General features: G+C 37.5%; 1 protein-coding gene across 1 annotated transcript in view; it reads left to right on the forward strand.

Annotated features, from left to right (window-relative positions):
* ATF6 (activating transcription factor 6) overlaps positions 1–20,285 on the forward strand; it is a 218,891-nt gene that overhangs the window by 80,973 nt on the left and 117,633 nt on the right. The window contains exons 11-14 of the mRNA XM_032639744.1: positions 4,023–4,136; positions 5,219–5,318; positions 10,954–11,021; positions 18,261–18,372. Of these exons, the coding sequence (XP_032495635.1) occupies positions 4,023–4,136; positions 5,219–5,318; positions 10,954–11,021; positions 18,261–18,372 (394 nt within the window). The remainder of the gene's footprint in view (positions 1–4,022; positions 4,137–5,218; positions 5,319–10,953; positions 11,022–18,260; positions 18,373–20,285) is intronic.

A 20,285-nucleotide genomic window follows, 5' to 3' on the forward strand; every position in this document is an offset into this window, starting at 1 on the left:
CTTTATCCATTCATCTGTCGATGGACACTTAGGTTGCTTCCATGTCCTGGCTGTTGTAAATAGAGCTTCAATGGACATTGTGGTACATGACTCTATTTGAATTATGGTTTTCTCATTGCCTTATGTATTGAGGTGCTTCTTTGTTGGGTGCATAAATATTTACAATTGTTATATCTTCTTCTTGGATTGATCCCTTGATCATTATGTAGTGTCCTTCTTTGTCTCTTGTAATAGTCTTTATTTTAAAATCTATTTTGTCTGATATGAGAATTGCTACTCCAGCTTTCTTTTGATTTCCATTTGCCTGGAATATCTTTTTCCATCCCCTCACTTTCAGTCTGTATGTGTCCCTAGGTCTGCAGTGGGTCTTTTGTAGACACCATATATATGGGTCTTGTTTTTGTAGCCATTCAGCCAGTCTGTGTCTTTTGGTGGGAGCATTTAATCCATTTACATTTAAGGTAGTCATCGATATGTATGTTCCTATTAGCATTTTCTTAATTGGTTTGGGTTTGTTATTATAGGTCTTTTCCTTCTCTTGTGTTTCCTGCCTAGAGAAGTTCCTTTAGCATTTGTTGTAAAGCTGGTTTGGTGGTACTGAATTCTCTTAGCTTTTGCTTGTCTGTAAAGATTTTAATTTCTCTGTTGAATCTGAATGAGATCCTTGCTGGGTAGAGTAGTCTTTGTTGTAGGTTTTTCCCTTTCATCACTTTCAATATGTCTTGCCACTCCCTTCTGGCTTGCAGAATTTCTGCTGAAAGATCAGCTGTTAACCTTATGGGGATTCCCTTGTATGTTATTTGTTCTTTTTCCCTGCTGCTTTTAATATGTTTTCTTTGTATTTAATTTTCGATAGTTTGGTTAATATGTGTCTTAGCATGTTTCTCCTTGGATTTATCCTGTATGGGACTCTGTGCGCTTCCTGGACTTGATTAACTATTTCGTTTCCCATTTTAGGGAAGTTTTCAACTCTAATCTCTTCAAATATTTTCTCAGTCCTTTTCTTTTTCTGTTCTTTTTCTGAGACCCCTATAATTCAGATGTTGGTGAGTTTAATATTGTCCCAGAGGTCTCTGAGACTGTCCTCAATTTCTCATTCTTTTTTCTGCTCTGCAGTAGTTATTAACACTATTTTGTCTTCCAGGTCACTTATGCGTTCTTCTGCCTCAGTTATTGTGCTATTGATTCCTTCTAGAGAATTTTAAATTTCATTTATTGTGTTGTTCATCATTGTTTGTTTGCTCTTTAGTTCTTCTAGGTCCTTGTTAAATGTTTCTTGTATTTTCTCCATTCTGTTTCCAAGATTTTGGTTCATCTTTACTATCATTACTCTGAATTCTTTTTCAGGTAGACTGCCTATTTCCTTTTCATTTGTTTGGTCTGGTGGGTTTTTACCTTGCTCCCTCATCTGCTGTGTGTTTCTCTGTCCTCCCATTTTGCTTAATTTACTGTGTTTGGGGTCTCCTTTTCGCAGCCTGCAGGTTCGTAGTTCCCATTGTTTTTGGTGTCTGCCCCCAGTGGCTAAGGTTGGTTCAGTGGGTTGTGTAGGCTTCCTGGTGGAGGGGACTAGTGCCTGTGTTCTGGTGGATGAGGCTGGATCTTGTCTTTCTGGTGGGCAAGACCGTGTCTGGTGGTGTGTTTTGGGGTGTCTGTGATCTTATTATGATTTTAGGCAGCCTCTCTGCTAATGGGTGGGGTTGTGTTCCTGTCTTGCTAGTTGTTTGGCATAGGGTGTCCAGCACTCTAGCTTGCTGGTTGTAGACTGGAGCTGGGTCTTAGCGTTGAGATGGAGATCTCTGGGAAAGCTTTTGCCCTTTGAAATTACGTGGAGCTGGGAGGTCTCTTGTGGACCAATGTCCTGAACTCGGCTCTCCCACCTCAGAGGCAGAGCCCTGACACCTGGCCGGAGCACCAAGACCCTGTCAGCCACGTGGTTCCACAAGGATCCTGAGGGAGGCAGGCCCTTATCAGCCCAGGTGGAAACAGTGAAACTGGGTCAATCAAGCCTTTCGGTTTAGACACTGTACTGACAGAGACTACGATGCATGTGGGAGCAGCGCCGTGTTCCCTCATCTCTGAGAGGACTGCTTCACCACTCGCGCACCAGACAATCCAGGATAAAATGGTTACAACAGGCTTCTTTATTTCTGTTTCTCAAGTCAGAAACCCTGGTTCCTCCCTTTCAACATGTGCTGTTGATGTTCTTTCCAAATATTATCTTGAATTGGTTCATTCTTCTTCATCTTCATTGCCACCACCTTAGTCCATAGTATCTTCATCTCTTGCCCAGATTGCTATAGATTTCTCCTCACTGGTCTCCCAGCTTCCCCTTTTGCCTCTATTAAAACTGTTTTTGGTAACAATGGCAAGGCATAAATGTAAATTAAAATATATCACTTCTCTACTTAATACCCTTTTGTGGCTTCTTATTAAATTTAGTAATTCCTTATCATAATCTGGTCTCTGTCTTTCCAACCTCATCTTGTGCTTCCCTCACTTGCTTACAACTCTTCAGCTGGTGAGTAGTTTTCCTTAAGTTCCTTAAATCCTCCCTTGTCCCACCTGCCTCTGTCTAGAACGCTCTTACCCCAGTTTCTATAGGGCTGGCTTCCTCTCATGCTTTATGCCTTGTCTTAAATACGATCTCCTTTTCAGACCATTTTATCTAAAGTAGGAGTTGTTGGTTTTCTATTTCAACCATATGCTTATTTCTTTCATAGCTCTTACCACAGTTTGGATTTATTTTATGTGTTTGTTTTCTTGTATTTGGTCCATCTTCCCCACTAAGGTCTTTGAGGATGGAGACTTCATTTCCCTTTTTCCCTATTGGAATTCCAGCACCTAGCACAGTACCTGGCACACAGTTGGTATTCAGTAAATATTTGTTGATTGAATTAATGAAAAGTACAAATCTAGCTATGTCCAATTTTGTGTTTATAGTTTTTCTTTTTAGATTTTAATATATCCAGTTTTCTAAATCCAGAGTATTGTATATAAAGAAATTCAAGATAGAGCTAAGATTTCTTAGTGAGAAAGGTTAAAATAGCCGACTGAAGGGAATAAATAACAATAATGCCCTCAGCTCAGATCCTAATTTTCAACTCGGATTTTGCTCCCTACATCACACCCTGGATATGAATTTGCATGATATAGATCACTGTGATGATTAGGAAAGTATATTTTTTGAAGCTAATAGAATAACTGGTTAATGTCACTCTGTTGTTTTATTAGGGATTCTAAAATTTATATTTAGCTTTTCAAGGCTTTTACTTTTCTCCTACCAAGTATTTTATGCTTTCCCTTTCCCCTACCACACACACTGTTTTAAGGAGACTATTCAGTTCTGTTATCACAGAGATGAGAATGACCACAAAACTTCAGTCCTGGTTACATAATACTTTCCTGTCAATTGTAAGTCTTTCCTATCAATCAGTGGGTCTTTCCCCCAGTTTCCCCTCTTACTTTGTCACCACCTCTGTTCCAGCAGCACTGTGTATGCCTTGAGCTCATTGAAGATATGAGCCATGTGTTATCATTGTATCGCTAGTTTCGGGTACATAATAATTGAGCAATAAATGTGAACTACCATGATAATCTCTGTAGAAAATTGGAAAATGAAATTTGTGCTGTGTGGTCTGTACTTCCCTCCTTTTAAAATTACATTCACTTCTTTCTTGCAGTGTGTTCTATTTACAATATTAAAAACTTTTTTTGTTGAAGTATAGTTGATTTACAATGTTGTGTTAATTTCTGCCGTACAGCAGAGTGATTCCATTTTATATGTATACACACACACACACACACACACACACACACACACGCATTGTTTTTCATATTCTTTTCCATTATGATTTATCATAGGATATTGACTATAGTTCTCTGTGCTATGCAGTAGGACTTCGTTGTTTATACAATATTTTTATTTCCATGAAAACTTAATACTAGCAATGACTTTCTTATAGCAATCTTCGTCTTAGGAATTTAAGACAGAAGGTAACACATTTTGTAAATCTGTTTTTCAGATATGATCATTCTGTTTCAAATGACAAAGCCCTGATGGTGCTAACTGAAAAACCACTACTCTATATTCCTCCACCTCCCTGTCAGCCCCTGATTAACACAACAGAATCTCTCAGGTGAGTGTTTTCAGTTGTTGCAGATGTATCTGAGTGGGTTCCTGTGTTTAGCTTTGGAACCTAGAAAAGTATTTGTTCAAATTAACCAAGTGGTTGAGAAAACTATGAATTATTTATTGAATAACCGTAGGCATATCAATTGTTGTCCAGTTTCCCCACCAACCTGATAGAGATGGTGATGGGTCTATTTCATGTGATGGTATTGGGGTTGTATACTTAAATATGTCTTATTTGAAAACTGAAGAATGATATTAATATAAAAATTCAGGGTAAGTGTTAGACTTGCAGTGGTAACATTCATAGTGGAAAGTACCTTTTTCTTCAAATTAGGAAGATAATAAATTGAAGATATGTGATTCTGGAGTCACTTTCACATTAGTGTACTTTTCTTTATCTACTTTTCCCTTGAATTTTTTCCTGTGATTTTGGATCCTATCTTTGAACCTCAAAAACTGCTTCAGTTTTTTTGTGATACGTAGTAATCAACTATATTTAAGTAAGTATAGCCTGACATCTTCACAACTGCTCTAAAGAGTAAGCAAAATAAAGGGAAGTTATATTTGAATTGGCTTTTTTTTTTTTTAATTTCCAGTGTTGGAAAATTTGGATTGTAGTACCTTGAACTTTCTCCTCCTGAGCAGTTGATTCATTCTTTTTCTACTCCCAAAAAAAGCATGATTTTCAAAGGCTTTAATGAATCCATTTGTTGTTAGGAGTCCTGTGACTTGTTTTGTGCTCTCCAGTGTCTCCAGTATTTGTGTGTACATAGTCCAAGAGCAGAAACAGGAAATACTATTTTGTGGAAAAACCTTTGCATCCAATATTGATGTTTGCCAGGTATTTATCTCTAATTTTCTTTGAATTTTGAACTCATGATTGAGAAGGCTACCATATAAAAATGCATGTCATTAAAAATAACTTAACATTAAGTGTCTTAGCTTTCTCAAATCAAAAAAGAATATTGAACCATTAGGCACTTGGAATGCTCTTTAGAACCTCAGAATATGATTAAATTCATTTCCAACCAAAGGTGAGACATCTGTTTTTATGAAATATGTTTAACTAATTAAGCTATTTTATAGGTTAAATCATGAACTTCGAGGCTGGGTTCATAGACACGAAGTGGAAAGGACCAAGTCGAGAAGAACGACAAATAATCAACAGAAAACCCATATTCTTCAGGTTTGTTTCTGCTTGTCTTTGAACAATAGTTGGCATATTTGTTAGAAGACTTCCTGCAGATGTGTTGCTCTCTTCTTTGGAACATTTGGGAAACTTGAACTTTAGCCACTTCCCACTACCTCCTGCTGCTACTGAAGCAGGTGTCACTGCCATTGAAGCCCTCCTCCCAGGTTTCACAGCACTCATTTAGGTTTTATAGCACTAGTATTTCCTGCTCAGACATAGTGCTGTTTCCTGCTCTCTCCCTCAAATTTGCTTTCAAGCCAGGGGTTTTATGCATGGACATCTGTATGACATGTTTTTGGCACAAATAATATAATAAATGATACTGTTTATCTCCTCTGTTCTTAGAGCTTTTCAAATGTAGGACAGCTTAGAAGTGAAGGCACATCTCCGTGGAGGGCATTTTTGTACTTAGACTTGTAGCGCTACAGGTTAATGACAGCTCTTATTTAGAACCTATTAAATTGGGCTTCTATCTTAATATTGTTTACCACAAAGCACCATTTATGGTCTTTCTGTCATTCAACTATTTATTACTACTTCTGAAGCACTTAGACTGACACATTGCAAGCTCCCAGCAAATGTTACCTGTGGTAGTAATAATGAGCCAGGTACTGTTCTCGACTCTGGGAATACAGTAGAGGGTATGATAAAATCCCTGCCTTCATGGAACTTACATTCTAATGGGAAAGATAAACAATAAACATGTAAAGTGAAATAAGTCATACAAAAAAAGACAAATACCATATGATCTCATTTACATGTGGAATCTTAAAAAAAACCCCAACAAACTCATGGATACAGAGAACAGATTGTGGTTGCCAGAGGTGGTGGGTGGAGGGTACAGACTTCCAGTTATGAAATAAAGAAGTCATGAGGATGTAGTTTACTGCATGATAACCATAGTTAATAATACTGTAGTGTATATTTGAAAGTTGCTAAGAGAGTAGATCTTTAAAGTTCTCATCATGAGGGAAAAAATTAAATTAAAAAATAAATAAACAAGTAAATAAATAAATATACTAAAAATTAGAAGTTCTCTAAAGAAAAAGCAGGATTGGAAGTTAGAGTTCGAATGGAGAGGTGAGTGGCTATTTTAGATTGGGTGGTTAGAGAATCCTTCTCTAAAGAGATACCACTTGAGTAAGGTACTGTCAAGGTAGTTATTACCAGCTGTTATAACATTTAGCCTCAAAATCTAAGTAGTTTAATGGAATAAAAATTTGTTTCTCACCAGAGTTTGAGGTAGCTCTCTAGAATGGGTTTCCTCCAAGCAGTGACTAAGGAATCCAGGTTCTTCCACATTGTAGCCCAGCAACTTGAAATCCTTTGCTTTTAGCTTTGGGTGTTGGGGAAGAAAGTTTGGAAGATTATGCAGCATGTTTTAGGGATCAGGCCTGGACTTTAGTCAATGTTCAGTTGACTAAAACTCTGTCACTTTTCCCAGCCTCCCTTGCAGAAGGTTAGGCAAATGTAGTCTTCCTATGTGCTTGGGATGAAGAAGGGGTGAGAACATAGCTTTTGCCATAGGCAGAAAATGAAGGACAAAATGTAAAGGTCTAGGAGAAAATCTGGAGAAACAGCTTTTAGACCAAGGGAATAGAAAGTATAGAGACCCTCAGGAGGAAACAGTTTGCGTATTTGAGGAACATCAAGAAGTTGAGTAAGGCTGGATTACAATGACTAAGGGGAGAGTAGCCAAAGATGATGTCAGAAAGACAGAGGAGGCTAAATCATATCAAATCTCATATGCAATGGTGAGAACTTAGGTTTTCATCCTAGGTGCGAGAAGAAAGCACTGAGAGGTTTGAGCAACGCTGTGGCTTGATCTGATTTATATTTTTAAAAGATTGCTCTAACTGCTACCCCAAGTAGAACACAGCAGGGAACATGAGTGGATGTAGGGAGACCAGTTAAGCCATTTCAGTAGTCTAGGTGAGAGATCATTGCGGGCCATACTAGAGTGGTAGATTTGAAGGTGGAGGAAAGTACTTGAATGCCAAATATATTTTGAAAGTATAGATGATGAAATTGCTATTGTAAATTAAAAAGGAAACAGTGATAATTCCTATGCTATAGCTACTGGATGAATGATGATGCCATTTACTGAGACTGAGAGTAGGGAAGGAGGAGTTGGAGGCAAGAAAAAAGAGTTTTAGATATATTAAGTTTGAGATGGCTATTAGACATTCAAGTGGAGAAGTCAGGTGGCTACTCAGATATCCAGGTCTGGAGTATAGGGGAGAGGTTGAGACTGGAAGTTTAATTTGGGATGATATCACCTAGAGAGAAGGTAAAAAGAAGAGAAAGGAGGTAAGGAACTGAACCCTGGAACAACGTCAACATTAGAGGCTAAAAGATGAGGAAAAATCAGCACTTGAGAAGGAAGAGGAGTGGCTGGCCAGTAGAATAGGAAAAAATGTAGGATAGTTGTATCCAAAAACCCAAGCAAAGAAAGTTTTTAAGGAAGAGGATGTGATTTACTGTTACAGAGGTTGAGATGTTGATTAAGATGAGGACTGGGAAATTACCATTGGATTTGATTATTAGAACTTGTTAGTGACTTTGATGAAGGTTGTCTCATTGGAGTGGTGATGACAAAAGTCTGAGCGATGTGGGTTCAGGAAGTAAAAATAAAATGAGGAAATAGAGAAAATTATTTCAGGATGATCCCCATTAATGGAAACAGAGAAATGGAGTAGCTGTAAGAATCAAGGAAGAGGTTTTATTTTGGGATGGGATATGTTTCACCAGGTTTACCTGTTTATCTACTAATGGAAACTCCTAAGCTATTTGATTATTTGGAGACTAATTGGAAGCAGCACATGATAGGTTCCTAAGTACATTAAAAGTATATTGAGAAACATGGACTTTTAACCATTAAGGGACTGTTTTCAACTATAAAATAATGAGGGTTAGTCTAAATGAGCTTAAGCTCTGACATTTGAGATTCCATGATTATCCAGTATGTGTTTCTCTGGGCCTCTCAGGCACTTTTTGTTCACCTATTATGGCATCTTTATTGGTTGTTAGTACTTCATTACTAATGTCACAGTTACCTCAGAGTCCCAAAGCTGTTTACTGACGTTGGAATACAGTGTCCAGTCTGCCAAAGCCTACACGTTAGCTGCCTCCATGGCTGGAGGAAAAATGGACTCTGTTTCCCTTCTGCTTTCCAAATCTGGTGCAAGTATATATTATTCGTAGAAGCTAAATTATGTCTAGACCCTGGTAGCAAAAAAGTTTGGGTAATATAGTTTTCAGGCTTTCATCCCTTGTTATACAGGGGAAGAGCAAAAAGGGGGCAGGAAGAGATAATTGCCAGTAGAGAATTCCACACAGCTGGTAATATGGGCTTTATGAAAAATTAGATGAAAATTATTGGCCTAAATGAGTTTTTTGCCTTATCTTTTGACATATTAAATTAAGAAGTCATAAAAATTCTAAATGTATAGGCTCCAAGTAACAAAGTTTCAAAAACATAATGCAAAAAAGTGACAGAACTAAAGGGAAAAACAGATAAATCTGCAACATAATTGGAGATTTTAATATCTTTCTCATTTCTATGTAAATGTCTGTCTCACTTTTTTTTGCTGATTGTGACGTTTTGCTAAATCCATATAGCTAAAAATGCTGAAGTTCATATCCAAGTTTTCAGAAGTCCCTTTGTTTATTGGTGTAAATCTTGGATAGGTAAATGGCATATTCAATTGCCGTTTGCCTGATGTCTCTGTAACTCAGCTTTCCTTAAAGCCTACCCACTCATTTCTGAGCCTAGAGAAAGAAGTCTGGCTTCTTTCAGACTTCTCTGCTAATTTCATGTGTGCCAAAGTAGCAAAATCATTTAAAATTCATCAGTTATGTAATCTGTTTATTTTAAATTTTATATTTATCCACTAGCTGTAGTTTAATTTTGGCTTGATTTACTACTTGATAAGCATATCAGTAAATACAGTACTTTATTATTTAAATGTATTTGTTTTTCTTTTCATTTTATCTGTGCCTTTTATTTTTGTTTAACACATTTTTAAACTTACTATATGTAAGACTGACATTAGATTTTCATAAAATTAGACCCTTGACTTGTTACAGAGCCAGAATTGGAAGCCCTCTATTCATCCCTGCATATTGGTTCCATCTACCACCAAACAAAATTGTTCCCTCTTCTCTTCCCATAACCCTTTGTATATTCTTCTATTTTAGCATCACATTATATTATTTCTACATATCTGTCTTCGCAGTTAAACTGCAAGCTTCTAGAGGGCAAAAGTCAAATGTTAAATTCTGTAGCACCAGTACATGTAGTAGGCACTCTATGAAAGTTTGATTGCTGAAGGAAGGATGGATGGATATAGTAATGAACAAATGCTAGTAATCTTAAGATTAAACAGTTATTCAAGCCACTGTTTGACAGGGTAATAATAAGGTCACTTCCTAACATAATAATTGGTAATGTGCTCTTGAACTCTGATACTCTTATAAAACTTTTTTGAAGATCAGCTTACAAAGCTGCTGGGGTATATAAGAAGGCATAGTGCAAAGCAGGTGCTATATGGAAGACAGGTTTCCAGTGTAGTCTATGTGGACCACTAATGGTTCCAGATTGGACTGTTCTCTGGCCAAGAATCATTGATGAGATATCTTTATGATGGATTAGTCCACAGGTGTATTTAGGCATGAAGATCTTTGTGTTTAACTCAGTAAACAATAAGATCTAGTTTCATTATGGACCTTTCATAATTCAGGAAATTTTCATTCAGAAAATAATTATTTTAGACAAACGTAAGTTGTTATATGTTCAGTAATACTTCTTTGACTTGGTGATAAAACTTGTGATACTTGGACTAAGTTATTGAGGTTTTTTTTTTGCGGTACGCTGGCCTGTCACTGTTGTGGCCTCTCCCGTTGTGGAGCACAGGCTCCGGACGCACAGGCTCAGCAGCCATGGCTCACGGGCGCAGCCGCTCCGCGGCACGTGGGATCTTCCCGGACCAGGGCACAGACCCGTGTCCCCTGCATCAGCAGGCAGACTCTCAACCACTGCGCCACCAGGGAAGTCCTGAGCTATTTCTTTAATCTTTGTGGGGAGTGCCTTAAATGTCTTACTGTCCGTAAGACACATCTCTCAGCCCAGAATGTGACCAAAAGAGTTCTAATTTCTATATTGGTGTTTAGTTATGTGAACTTAATATGTCAGTATATTCATGAAAACAACTTTACAGGGACTTCCCTGATGGCGCAGTGGTTAAGAATCTGCCTGCCAGTGCAGGGGACATAGGCTTGATCCCTGGTCTGGGAAGATCCCACATGCCATGGAGCAACTAAGCCTGTGCGCCACAACTAGTGAGCTTGTGCACCACAACTACTGAAGCCCATGTGCCTAGAGCCTGTGCTCCGCAACAAGAGAAGCCACCGCAATGAGAAGCCCATGCACCGCAACGAAGAGTAGCCCCCGCTCGCTGCAACTAGAGAAAGCCTGTATACAGCAACGAAGACCCAAAGCAGCCAAAAAAAAAAACCCAAACAAACTTTATGAATACTTTAATGAAGTTAGTAAACGTAGAATGAGTCAATATAGGAAGCTTTTCATATAATTACATTATATGACATCTAACCATTTTTTATCTTTCAGGGTGCTCTGGAACAGGGCTCAAATTCTCAGCTCATGGCTGTCCAATACACAGAAACCACTAGTATCAGGTAAGAAAGTGTGGAAGCTCTTGACTAAGGAATTTTTTTATTTATTTATCTATCTATTTATTCATTCATTCATTCATTCATTCACTCACTCACTCACTCACTCACCTGCTCTGGGTCTTAGTTGTGGCATATGGGATCTTCGTTGTAGCATGTGGGATGTAGTTCCCTGACCAGGGATCGAACCCAGGCCCCCTGCATTGGGATCTTGGAGTCTTAACCACTGGACCACCAGGGGGGTCCCAGGAATTTTAAATACCTAGGATTTCAGTAAGGTTGAAATACACACTTCTCTTCCATCTTAAACTTGTTCTCATCATTATCTTGTAGAAATAGATAATTCAGATATATGTAGAAACTAACAGTTCTCTGTAACCAGAATATTTCATTCATTTACTATGTGTATATTTAAAAATATATTCATATTATTTCTTCATTAGTTAAAAATGTTTTTAATCTCTGTACCTTCCTCTCAAGTTTGCTGTGAACCTGAAACTGTTATTTAAAAAATAATCTTTAAAAAATGTTTTAAGTGAATTATAGTTGACCTTCCTTATTCATATATTCCATATTTATGAATCTGCTTACTTGCAAACATTTATTTCTACCCCCAAAATCAATACTGAAAGTGCTGTCATGGTCATTTGCATTCCCCAAAGTTTAACAAAGCAATACTTCGCCTTCCTGTTTCAGCTCTCATACTGTAAACAGTTGTCCTTTTTGAGGTCTATTTAATGCCATATTTTTCACATTTTATGATTTTTGCTTGTGAATTCTTCCTTTAAAATGGCCCCCAAGCATAGTACTGAAGTGCTGCCTAGTGTTCATAAGCTTGAGAAAGCTGTATTGTGCCATGTGGAGAAAATACACATTAGAAAGCTTCATTCATGCATGAGATATGGTGCTATTGACTGTGAGTTCAGTGTTAATGAGTGAACAGCATTTGTTAAAGAAGATGTCTTTAAATAGAAACACATAAAACAGGGTTATATATTGATCAGTTGATAAAAATGCTGTAACTGAGAGAGCCTCATCCACCAGAGGGCAGACAGCAGAAGCAAGAAGAACTACAATCCTGCAGCCTGTGGAACAAAAACGATATTCATAGAAAGATAGACAAGATGAAAAGGCAGAGGGCTATGTACCAGATGAATGAACAAGATAAAACCCCAGAAAAACAACTAAATGAAGTGGAGATAGGCAACCTTCCAGAAAAAGAATTCAGAATAATGATAGTGAAGATGATCCAGGACCTCAGAAAAAGAATGGAGGCAAAGATCAAGAAGGTGCAAGAAATGTTTAACAAAGACCCAGAAGACCCAAACAAACAGAGGTGAACAATACAATAACTGAAATAAAAACTACACTAGAAGGAATCAATAGCAGGATAACTGAGGCAGAAGAATGGATAAGTGACCTGGAAGACAGAATGGTGGAATTCACTGCCATGGAAGAGAATAAAGAAAAAAGGATGAAAAGGAATGAAGACAGCCTAAGAGACCTCTGGGATAACATTAAATGCAACAACATTCGCATTATAGGGGTCCCAGAAGGAGAAGAGAGAGAGAAAGGACCCGAGAAAATATTTGAAGAGATTATAGTCGAAAACTTCCCTAACATGGGAAAGGAAATAGCCACTCAAGTCCAGGAAGCGTAGCGAGTCCCATACAGGATAAACCCAAGAAGAAACAAGCTGAGACACATAGTAATCAAATTGGCAAAAATTAAAGACAAAGAAAAATTATTGAAAGCAGCAAGGGAAAAATGACAAATAATGTACAAAGGAACTCCCATAAGGTTAACAGCTGATTTCTCAGCAGAAACTCTACAAGCAAGAAGGGAGTGGCATGATATACTTACAGTGATGAAAGAGAAGAACCTACAACCAAGATTACTCTACCCAGCAAGGATCCCATTCAGAATTGATGGAGAAATAAAAAGCTTTACAGACAAGCAAAAGCTAAGAGAATTCAGCACCACCAAACCAGCTCTACAACAAATGCTAAAGGAACTTCTCTAAGTGGGAAACACAAGAGAAGAAACGGAACTACAAAAGCAAACCCCAAACAATTAAAAAAATGGTCATAGGAACATACATATTGATAATTACCTTAAACGTGAATGGATTAAATGCTCCAACCAGAAGACACAGGCTTGCTGAATGGATACAAAAACAAGACCCATATATATGCTGTCTACAAGAGACCCAGTTCAGACCTAGGGATACATTCAGATTGAAAGTGAGGGGATGGAAAAAGATATGCCATGCAAATGGAAATCAAAAGAAAGCTGGAGTAGTAATTCTCATATCAGATAAAATAGACTTTAAAATAAAGAATGTTAAAAGAGACAAGGAACAACACTACATAATGATCAAGGGATCAATCCAAGAAGAAGGTATAACAATTGTAAATACACATGCACCCAACATAGGAGCACCTCAATACATAAGGAAACTGCTAACAGCTATAAAAGAGGAAATCTACAGTAACATACTAATAGTGGGGGACCTTAACACCTCACTTACACCAATGGACAGATCGTCTAAACAAAAAATTAATAAGGAAACAGAAGCTTTAAATGAGACAATAGACCAGATAGATTTAATTGGCATTTATAGGACATTCCATCCAAAAACAGCAGATTACACTTTCTTCTCAAGTGCACACGGAACATTCTCCAGGATAGATCACATCTTGGGTCACAAATCAAGCCTCAGTAAATTTAAGAAAACTGAAATCGTATCAAGCATCTTTTCTGACCACAACTCCATGAGATTAGAAATGAATTACGGGGGAAAAAACGTAAAAAATACAAACACATGGAGGCTAAACAATACATTACTAAATAACCAAGAGATCACTGAAGAAATCAAAGAGGAAATCAAAAAAGACTTAGACACAAATGATAATGAAAACACGACGATCCAAAACCTATGGGATGCAGCAAAAGCACTTCTAAGAAGGAAGTTCATATATACAAGCCTACCTCAACAAACAAGAAAAATCTCAAATAAGCAATCTAACCTTACACCTAAAGGAACTAGAGAAAGAAGAACAAACAAAGCCCAAAGTTAGCAGAAGGAAAGAAATCATAAAGATCAGAGAAGGAATAAATGAAATAGAAACAAAGAAACGAAAGCTAAGATCAATAAAACTAAAAGCTGGTTCTTTGAGAAGATAAACAAAATTGATAAACCATTAGCCAGACTCATCAAGAAAAAGAGGGAGAGGACTCAAATCAATAAAATTAGAAAGGAAAAAGGAAAAGTTACCACGGACACCGCAGAAATACAAAGCATCCTAAGAGACTACTACAAGCAACTCTATGCCAATAAAATGGACAACCTGGAAGAAATGGACAAATTCTTCGAAAGGTATAACCTTCCAAGACTGAACCAGGAAGAAATAGAAAATGTGAACAGACCAATCACAAGTAATGAAATGGAAACTGTGATTAAAAGTCTTCCAACAAACGAAAGTCCAGGACTAGATGGCTTCACAGGAGAATTCTATCAAACATTTAGAGAAGAGCTAACACCCATCCTTCTCAAACTCTTCCAAAAAATTGCAGAGGAAGGAACACTTCCAAACACATTCTCTGAGGCCACCATCACCCTGATACCAAAACCAGACAAAGATACTACAAAAAAAAAAAGAAAATTACAGACCAATATCACTGATGAATATAGATGTAAAAATCCTCAACAAAATTCTAGCAAACAGAATCCAACAACACATTAAAAGGATCATATACCATGATCAAGTGGGATTTATCCCAGGGATGCAGGGATTCTTCAATATATGCAAATCAATCAATGTGATACACCATATTAACAAATTGAAGAATAAAAACCATATGATCATCTCAATACATGCAGAAAAAGCTTTTGACAAAATTTGACACCCATTTATCATAAAAACTCCAGAAAGTGGGCATAGAGGGAACCTACCTCAACATAACAAAGGCCATATATGACAAACCCACAGCAAACATCATTCTCAATGGTGAAAAACTGAAAGCATTTTCTCTAAGATCAGGAACAAGACAAGGATGTCCACTCTCACCACTATTATTCAACATAGTTTTGGAAGTTTTAGCCACAGCAATCAGAGAAGAAAAAGAAATAAAAGGAATACAAATTGGAAAAGAAGAAGTAAAACTGTCACTGTTTGCAGATGACATGATACTATACATAGAGAATCCTAAAGATGCCCCCAGAAAACTACTAGAGCTAATCAATGAATTTGGTAAAGTTGCAGGATTCAAAATTAATGCACAGAAATCTCTTGCATTCCTATACACTAATGATGAAAAATCTGAAAGAGAAATTAAGGAAACACTCCCATTTACCATTGCAGCAGAAAGAATAAAATACCTAGGAATAAACCTACCTAGGGAGACAAAAGACCTGTATGCAGAAAACTATAAGACACTGATAAAAGAAATTAATGGTGATACAAAAAGATGGAGAGATATACCATGTTCTTGGTTTGGAAGAATCAACACTGTGAAAATGACTATACTACCCAAAGCAAGCTACAGATTCAATGCAATCCCTATCAAATTACCAATGGCATTTTTTACAGAACTAGAACAAAAAACCTTAAAATTTGTATGGAGACCTAAAAGACCCTGAAGAGCAAAAGCAGTCTTGAGGGAAAAAAACGGAGCTGGAGGAATCAGACTCCCTGACTTCAGACTATACTACAAAGCTACAGTAATCAACACAATATGGTATTGGCACAAAAACAGAAACATAGCTCAATGGAACAGCATAGAAAGACCAGAGATAAACCCACGCACCTATGGTCAACTAATCTGTGACAAAGGAGGCAGAGATATACAATGGAGAAAAGACAGTCTCTTCAATAAGTGGTGCTGGGAAAACTGGACAGCTACATGTAAAAGAATGAAATTAGAACACTCCCTAACACCATACACAAAAGTAAACTCAAAATGGATTAGAGCCCTAAGTGTAAGACTGGATACTATAAAACTGTTAGAGGAAAGCATAGGAAGAACACTCTTTGACAGAAATCACAGCAAGATCTTTTTTGATCCACGTCCTAGTGTAATGGAAATAAAAACAAAAATAAATGGGACCTAAGAAAATGTGAAAGCTTTTGCATAGCAAAGGAAACGACAAACAAGACAAAAAGACAACCCTCAGAATGGGAGAAAATATTTTCAAACAAATCAACAGACCCAGGATTAATCTCCAAAATATATAAACAGCTCATGCAGCTCAATATTAAAAAAACAAACCACCGAAATCAAAAATGGGCAGAAGACCTAAATAGACATTTCTCCAAAGAAGACATACAGATGGCCAAGAAGCACATGAAAAGCTGCTTGACATCAGTTAATTATTAGAGGGATGCAAATTAGAACTACAATGAGGTATCACCTCACACCAATTAGAATGGGCATCACCAGAAAATCTATAAACAACAAATGCTGGAGAGGGTGTAGAGAAAAGGAGCTCTCTTGTACTGTTGGTGGGAATGTAAATTGATAACAGCCACGATGGAGAACAGTATGAAGGTTCCTTCAGAAACTAAAAATAGAATTACCATATGACCCAGCAATCCCAGTACTGGGCATATACCTAGAGAAATCCATAATGCAAAAAGACACATGCACCCCAATGTTCATTGCAGCACTATTTACAATAGCCAGGTCATGGAAGCAACCTAAATGCCCATCGACAGACAAATGGATAGAGAAGTTGTGGTACATATATACAATGGAATATTACTCAGCCATAAAAAGGAGCGAAACTGGGCCATTTGTTGAGACGTGGATGGCTCTAGAGACTGTCATACAGAGTGAAGTAAGTCAGAAAGAGTAAAACAAATATCGTATATTATCGCATATATGTGGAGCCAGAAAAATGGTACAGATGAACCAGTTTGCAGGGCAGAAATTGAGACACAGATGTAGAGAACAAACGTATGGACACCAAGGGGGGAAAGTGGCAGGGCGGTGGTGGTGGTGGTGGGATGAATTGGGCGATTGGGATTGACATTTATACACTGATGTGTATAAAATTGATGACTAATAAGAACCTGTTGTATAAAAAAATAAAATTTAAAAATTCAGGGATAAAAAATGCTGTAACTAATCCTTCACAGGAACCTAACCTGTATTTCCCTTAGGAGAATGGTTCAGTGTTTGCTAATTCAGTGTTTGCACTGACTTTATAGGACTATAACTACCATAAATAATAAGAATTGACTGTATATTCGAAGTATTACAGTCAGAGATGGCCTCTTGAGCACGTGAAATTATTTCAAAGGAAGTTCTTATGACTCAGTTATAATTTCCTTTTAGGTCAATCTTGCCCACCTCTTAAGTTAATAAAAGTTTGATTGAAGACATAAAAGAATATGATTTTTCTTTTTGAAGAAAAATGAAGTGTTTTTTTTTTAACTCTAACTTTTGGGTGTTGGCTTATTGTGCTAAACAATAAAAGACCCTGAAAATATTATTAAGAACTATATTAATATCATTTGTGTATATCTTTTGGGATAAGATGTGCTCTGAGGTATTATAATTTTAGTTATAATTTTACCAAGGCACTGACTTGGTACTTTTACTATCTATGGCTAGCAGTTGTTGAGTGACTCCCATGGAAGAGGACCCATGCTTGGTACTAACATCTCTGACCCCAGTAACAGTCCTGAAAGGTTTATGTGGTTACCCTCATTTTATTGATGAGGAAACTGAGGTTCCTCAGAGATTGATTTCCCCAAGAATATCCAGTTGAGAGGTGGAGCAGGAATTCAGAGCCAGGTGTATTTGTTTCCAAATCCTAAGTGCTTTTCACCTTTCACACAGCCTCATAGACAAGTGCACCTTCACACATTTGACAGAACGGTGAAAGATAACTTTTCCTCAGACTTAATTTATGTTACCAAAATTTTAAAATCATGCAAACCAATGCAGAAATCTATTTTCTGGTACTTCTATTTTTTTTACATGCTTTGCAATGCACTTGACTGGTACATTTTAGAGCCTTGATACAGAAATGTGAGTTTTGGCTTTAGTGAATTGGATCTTACAAATATCCTGACCTTGAGCTTTTCAAAATGTTACTATAAAAATTGCTGCCAAAATACTACTAATATTTTGGTTGAGAGAGATTCTTATAATTCAGAACGGGAAGCATTTTTGAGAGGATAGAAATTTATTAGTTAAAGAACACTTTGCCACTTTGCCATTTTCTTACTTCAGCAGGAACTCAGGGAGTGAGCTACAGGTGTATTATGCTTCACCCAGAAGTTATCAAGACTTTTTTGAAGCCATCCACAGAAGGGGAGACACGTTTTATGTTGTGTCGTTTCGAAGGGTAAGTTCACTTTGAAAGAATAAAAGAAATAGTTTTGAATACCTGCTATATATGAGGCACTGAGCTGAATGCTGTGGAAGATAAAAAGATATGAGAGATGGGAAGCAATATAAAATAAATTGTACGAGTGGAACAGCCTAAGTGCTATAATACAAGCTTGATTTTGAGCTGTTCAGCGTTATGAAGTGGAAACATGGAGTTGATGCCAGGCAATATTTAGAAAATATAAGCTGCTTATTGATTTTTATTCTTTGTTTGTTTATAACCAACATATTATTTGTTTGTTTATAACCAGTGGAGAAGTATAAACATAAAAATGTCTTTTTAGGCTCTATTCCTGAGACTTTCTATCCCTCTTTTCTCTGTCCTTCATCAAGCATTTACTCTTGCTAGTGAAGAATGTGTAAGATAATCAGTTAGCTTATACAAAAGTAAATGTTTATACGAGCACTTCTGAATGTTACAAATGTGAGACTAAATGGGGAAAAAATGCATAGCTTACTTTCATTCCATCTGCTTTTCCTCTAAAATGAAAATACATTCTTCATAGAGTTGCCATATGAATATCTCGGTTACAGTGCTGTATGTTAAACCAGTAACACATGAATGAATTTGAATTCCTTGGTAGTTTGTATCCTAGGCTTTTCTTTTTCTTTGTCTTTTTTTAAAAGGATGTAGAGAGTGTATGATAGAAATAAGCATATGCTAACAATAAATGATTCATTCTCTGATTATCGTCACCACTCACTGTTACTGAAATTCTCAGTTAACTCAATGCTTTTTCTAAGGTATAAATATCTAGCAGCTCAGAATTTTGGACCAGAGAACTTTGACACTTGAAGATTAGGGAAACCAAACATTTCATGTGTTTTTAGTTATTAATCAAATATGTTAGGAGATTTGGAATACTATAGTGATGGTATCTCATGATTTCTGCCTTTTCTCAAAAATTTCTTGTGTTCAGCCTATTCGCTCAGACATAGCTGGTATATTTCTATACTGTGCCAGCCTCCAAGTTCATTTTCAGCAGCAAGGGGGCAGCTGAGAACAGGGTTTCAGCAAGGCTCCAACTGTATTGGCTGACCAGAGCTTAGTATTAGCTTTGGATTGACACAATCACGTTTAAAGTTGGCAGCGGTTGGGGGGTGGGAGTAAACTTTTTTTTTTTTTTTTTTGCGGTATGTGGGCCTCTCACTGTTGTGGCCTCTCCCGTTGTGGAGCACAGGCTCCGGACACGCAGGCTCAGCGGCCATGGCTCACAGGCCCAGCCGCTCCGTGGCATGTGGGATCCTCCCAGACTGGGGCACGAACCCACGTCCCCTGCATCGGCAGGCAGACTCTCAACCACTGTGCCACCAGAGAAGCCCGGGAGTAAACTTTTTAAGATGGGATCCAGCACTACGAAGAAGAGACTTGATACATGTTAAAATGAATGTGTTGAAGTATATGTTATGGAAGTTACCACAAAAGAATATTTTTAACACTGAAATAGCTGAATACATTTTCTTAGATTTGGGATAATTTCTCTATTATTTGATGAAAACAGAACAGCATATATTAAAAGTAGCAATTGTCAAGCCACAGATTGACCTTATGACTACTAACATTTTTCTAGGGAAGAGAACAAGTATTTGTTATGAAGAAAATTATCCTAGCCTTAAAGGGACTGTATTTTTACAAAGGAAGATGAATGGTGTCCTTTTTTTTTTTTTTTTTTTGCGGTACGCAGACCTCTCGCTGCTGTGGCCTTTCCCGCTGCGGAGCACAGGCTGCAGATGTGCAGGCCCAGCGGCCATGGCTCACGGGCCCAGCTGCTCCGCGGCATGTGGGATCCTCCTAGACCGAGGCACGAACCCACGTCCCCTGCATCGGCAGGCGGACTCCCAACCACTGCGCCACCAGGGAAGCCTGAA

Source organism: Phocoena sinus, chromosome 1 (assembly GCF_008692025.1).
Source record: "Phocoena sinus isolate mPhoSin1 chromosome 1, mPhoSin1.pri, whole genome shotgun sequence".
NCBI classification, from domain to species: Eukaryota; Metazoa; Chordata; class Mammalia; order Artiodactyla; family Phocoenidae; genus Phocoena; species Phocoena sinus.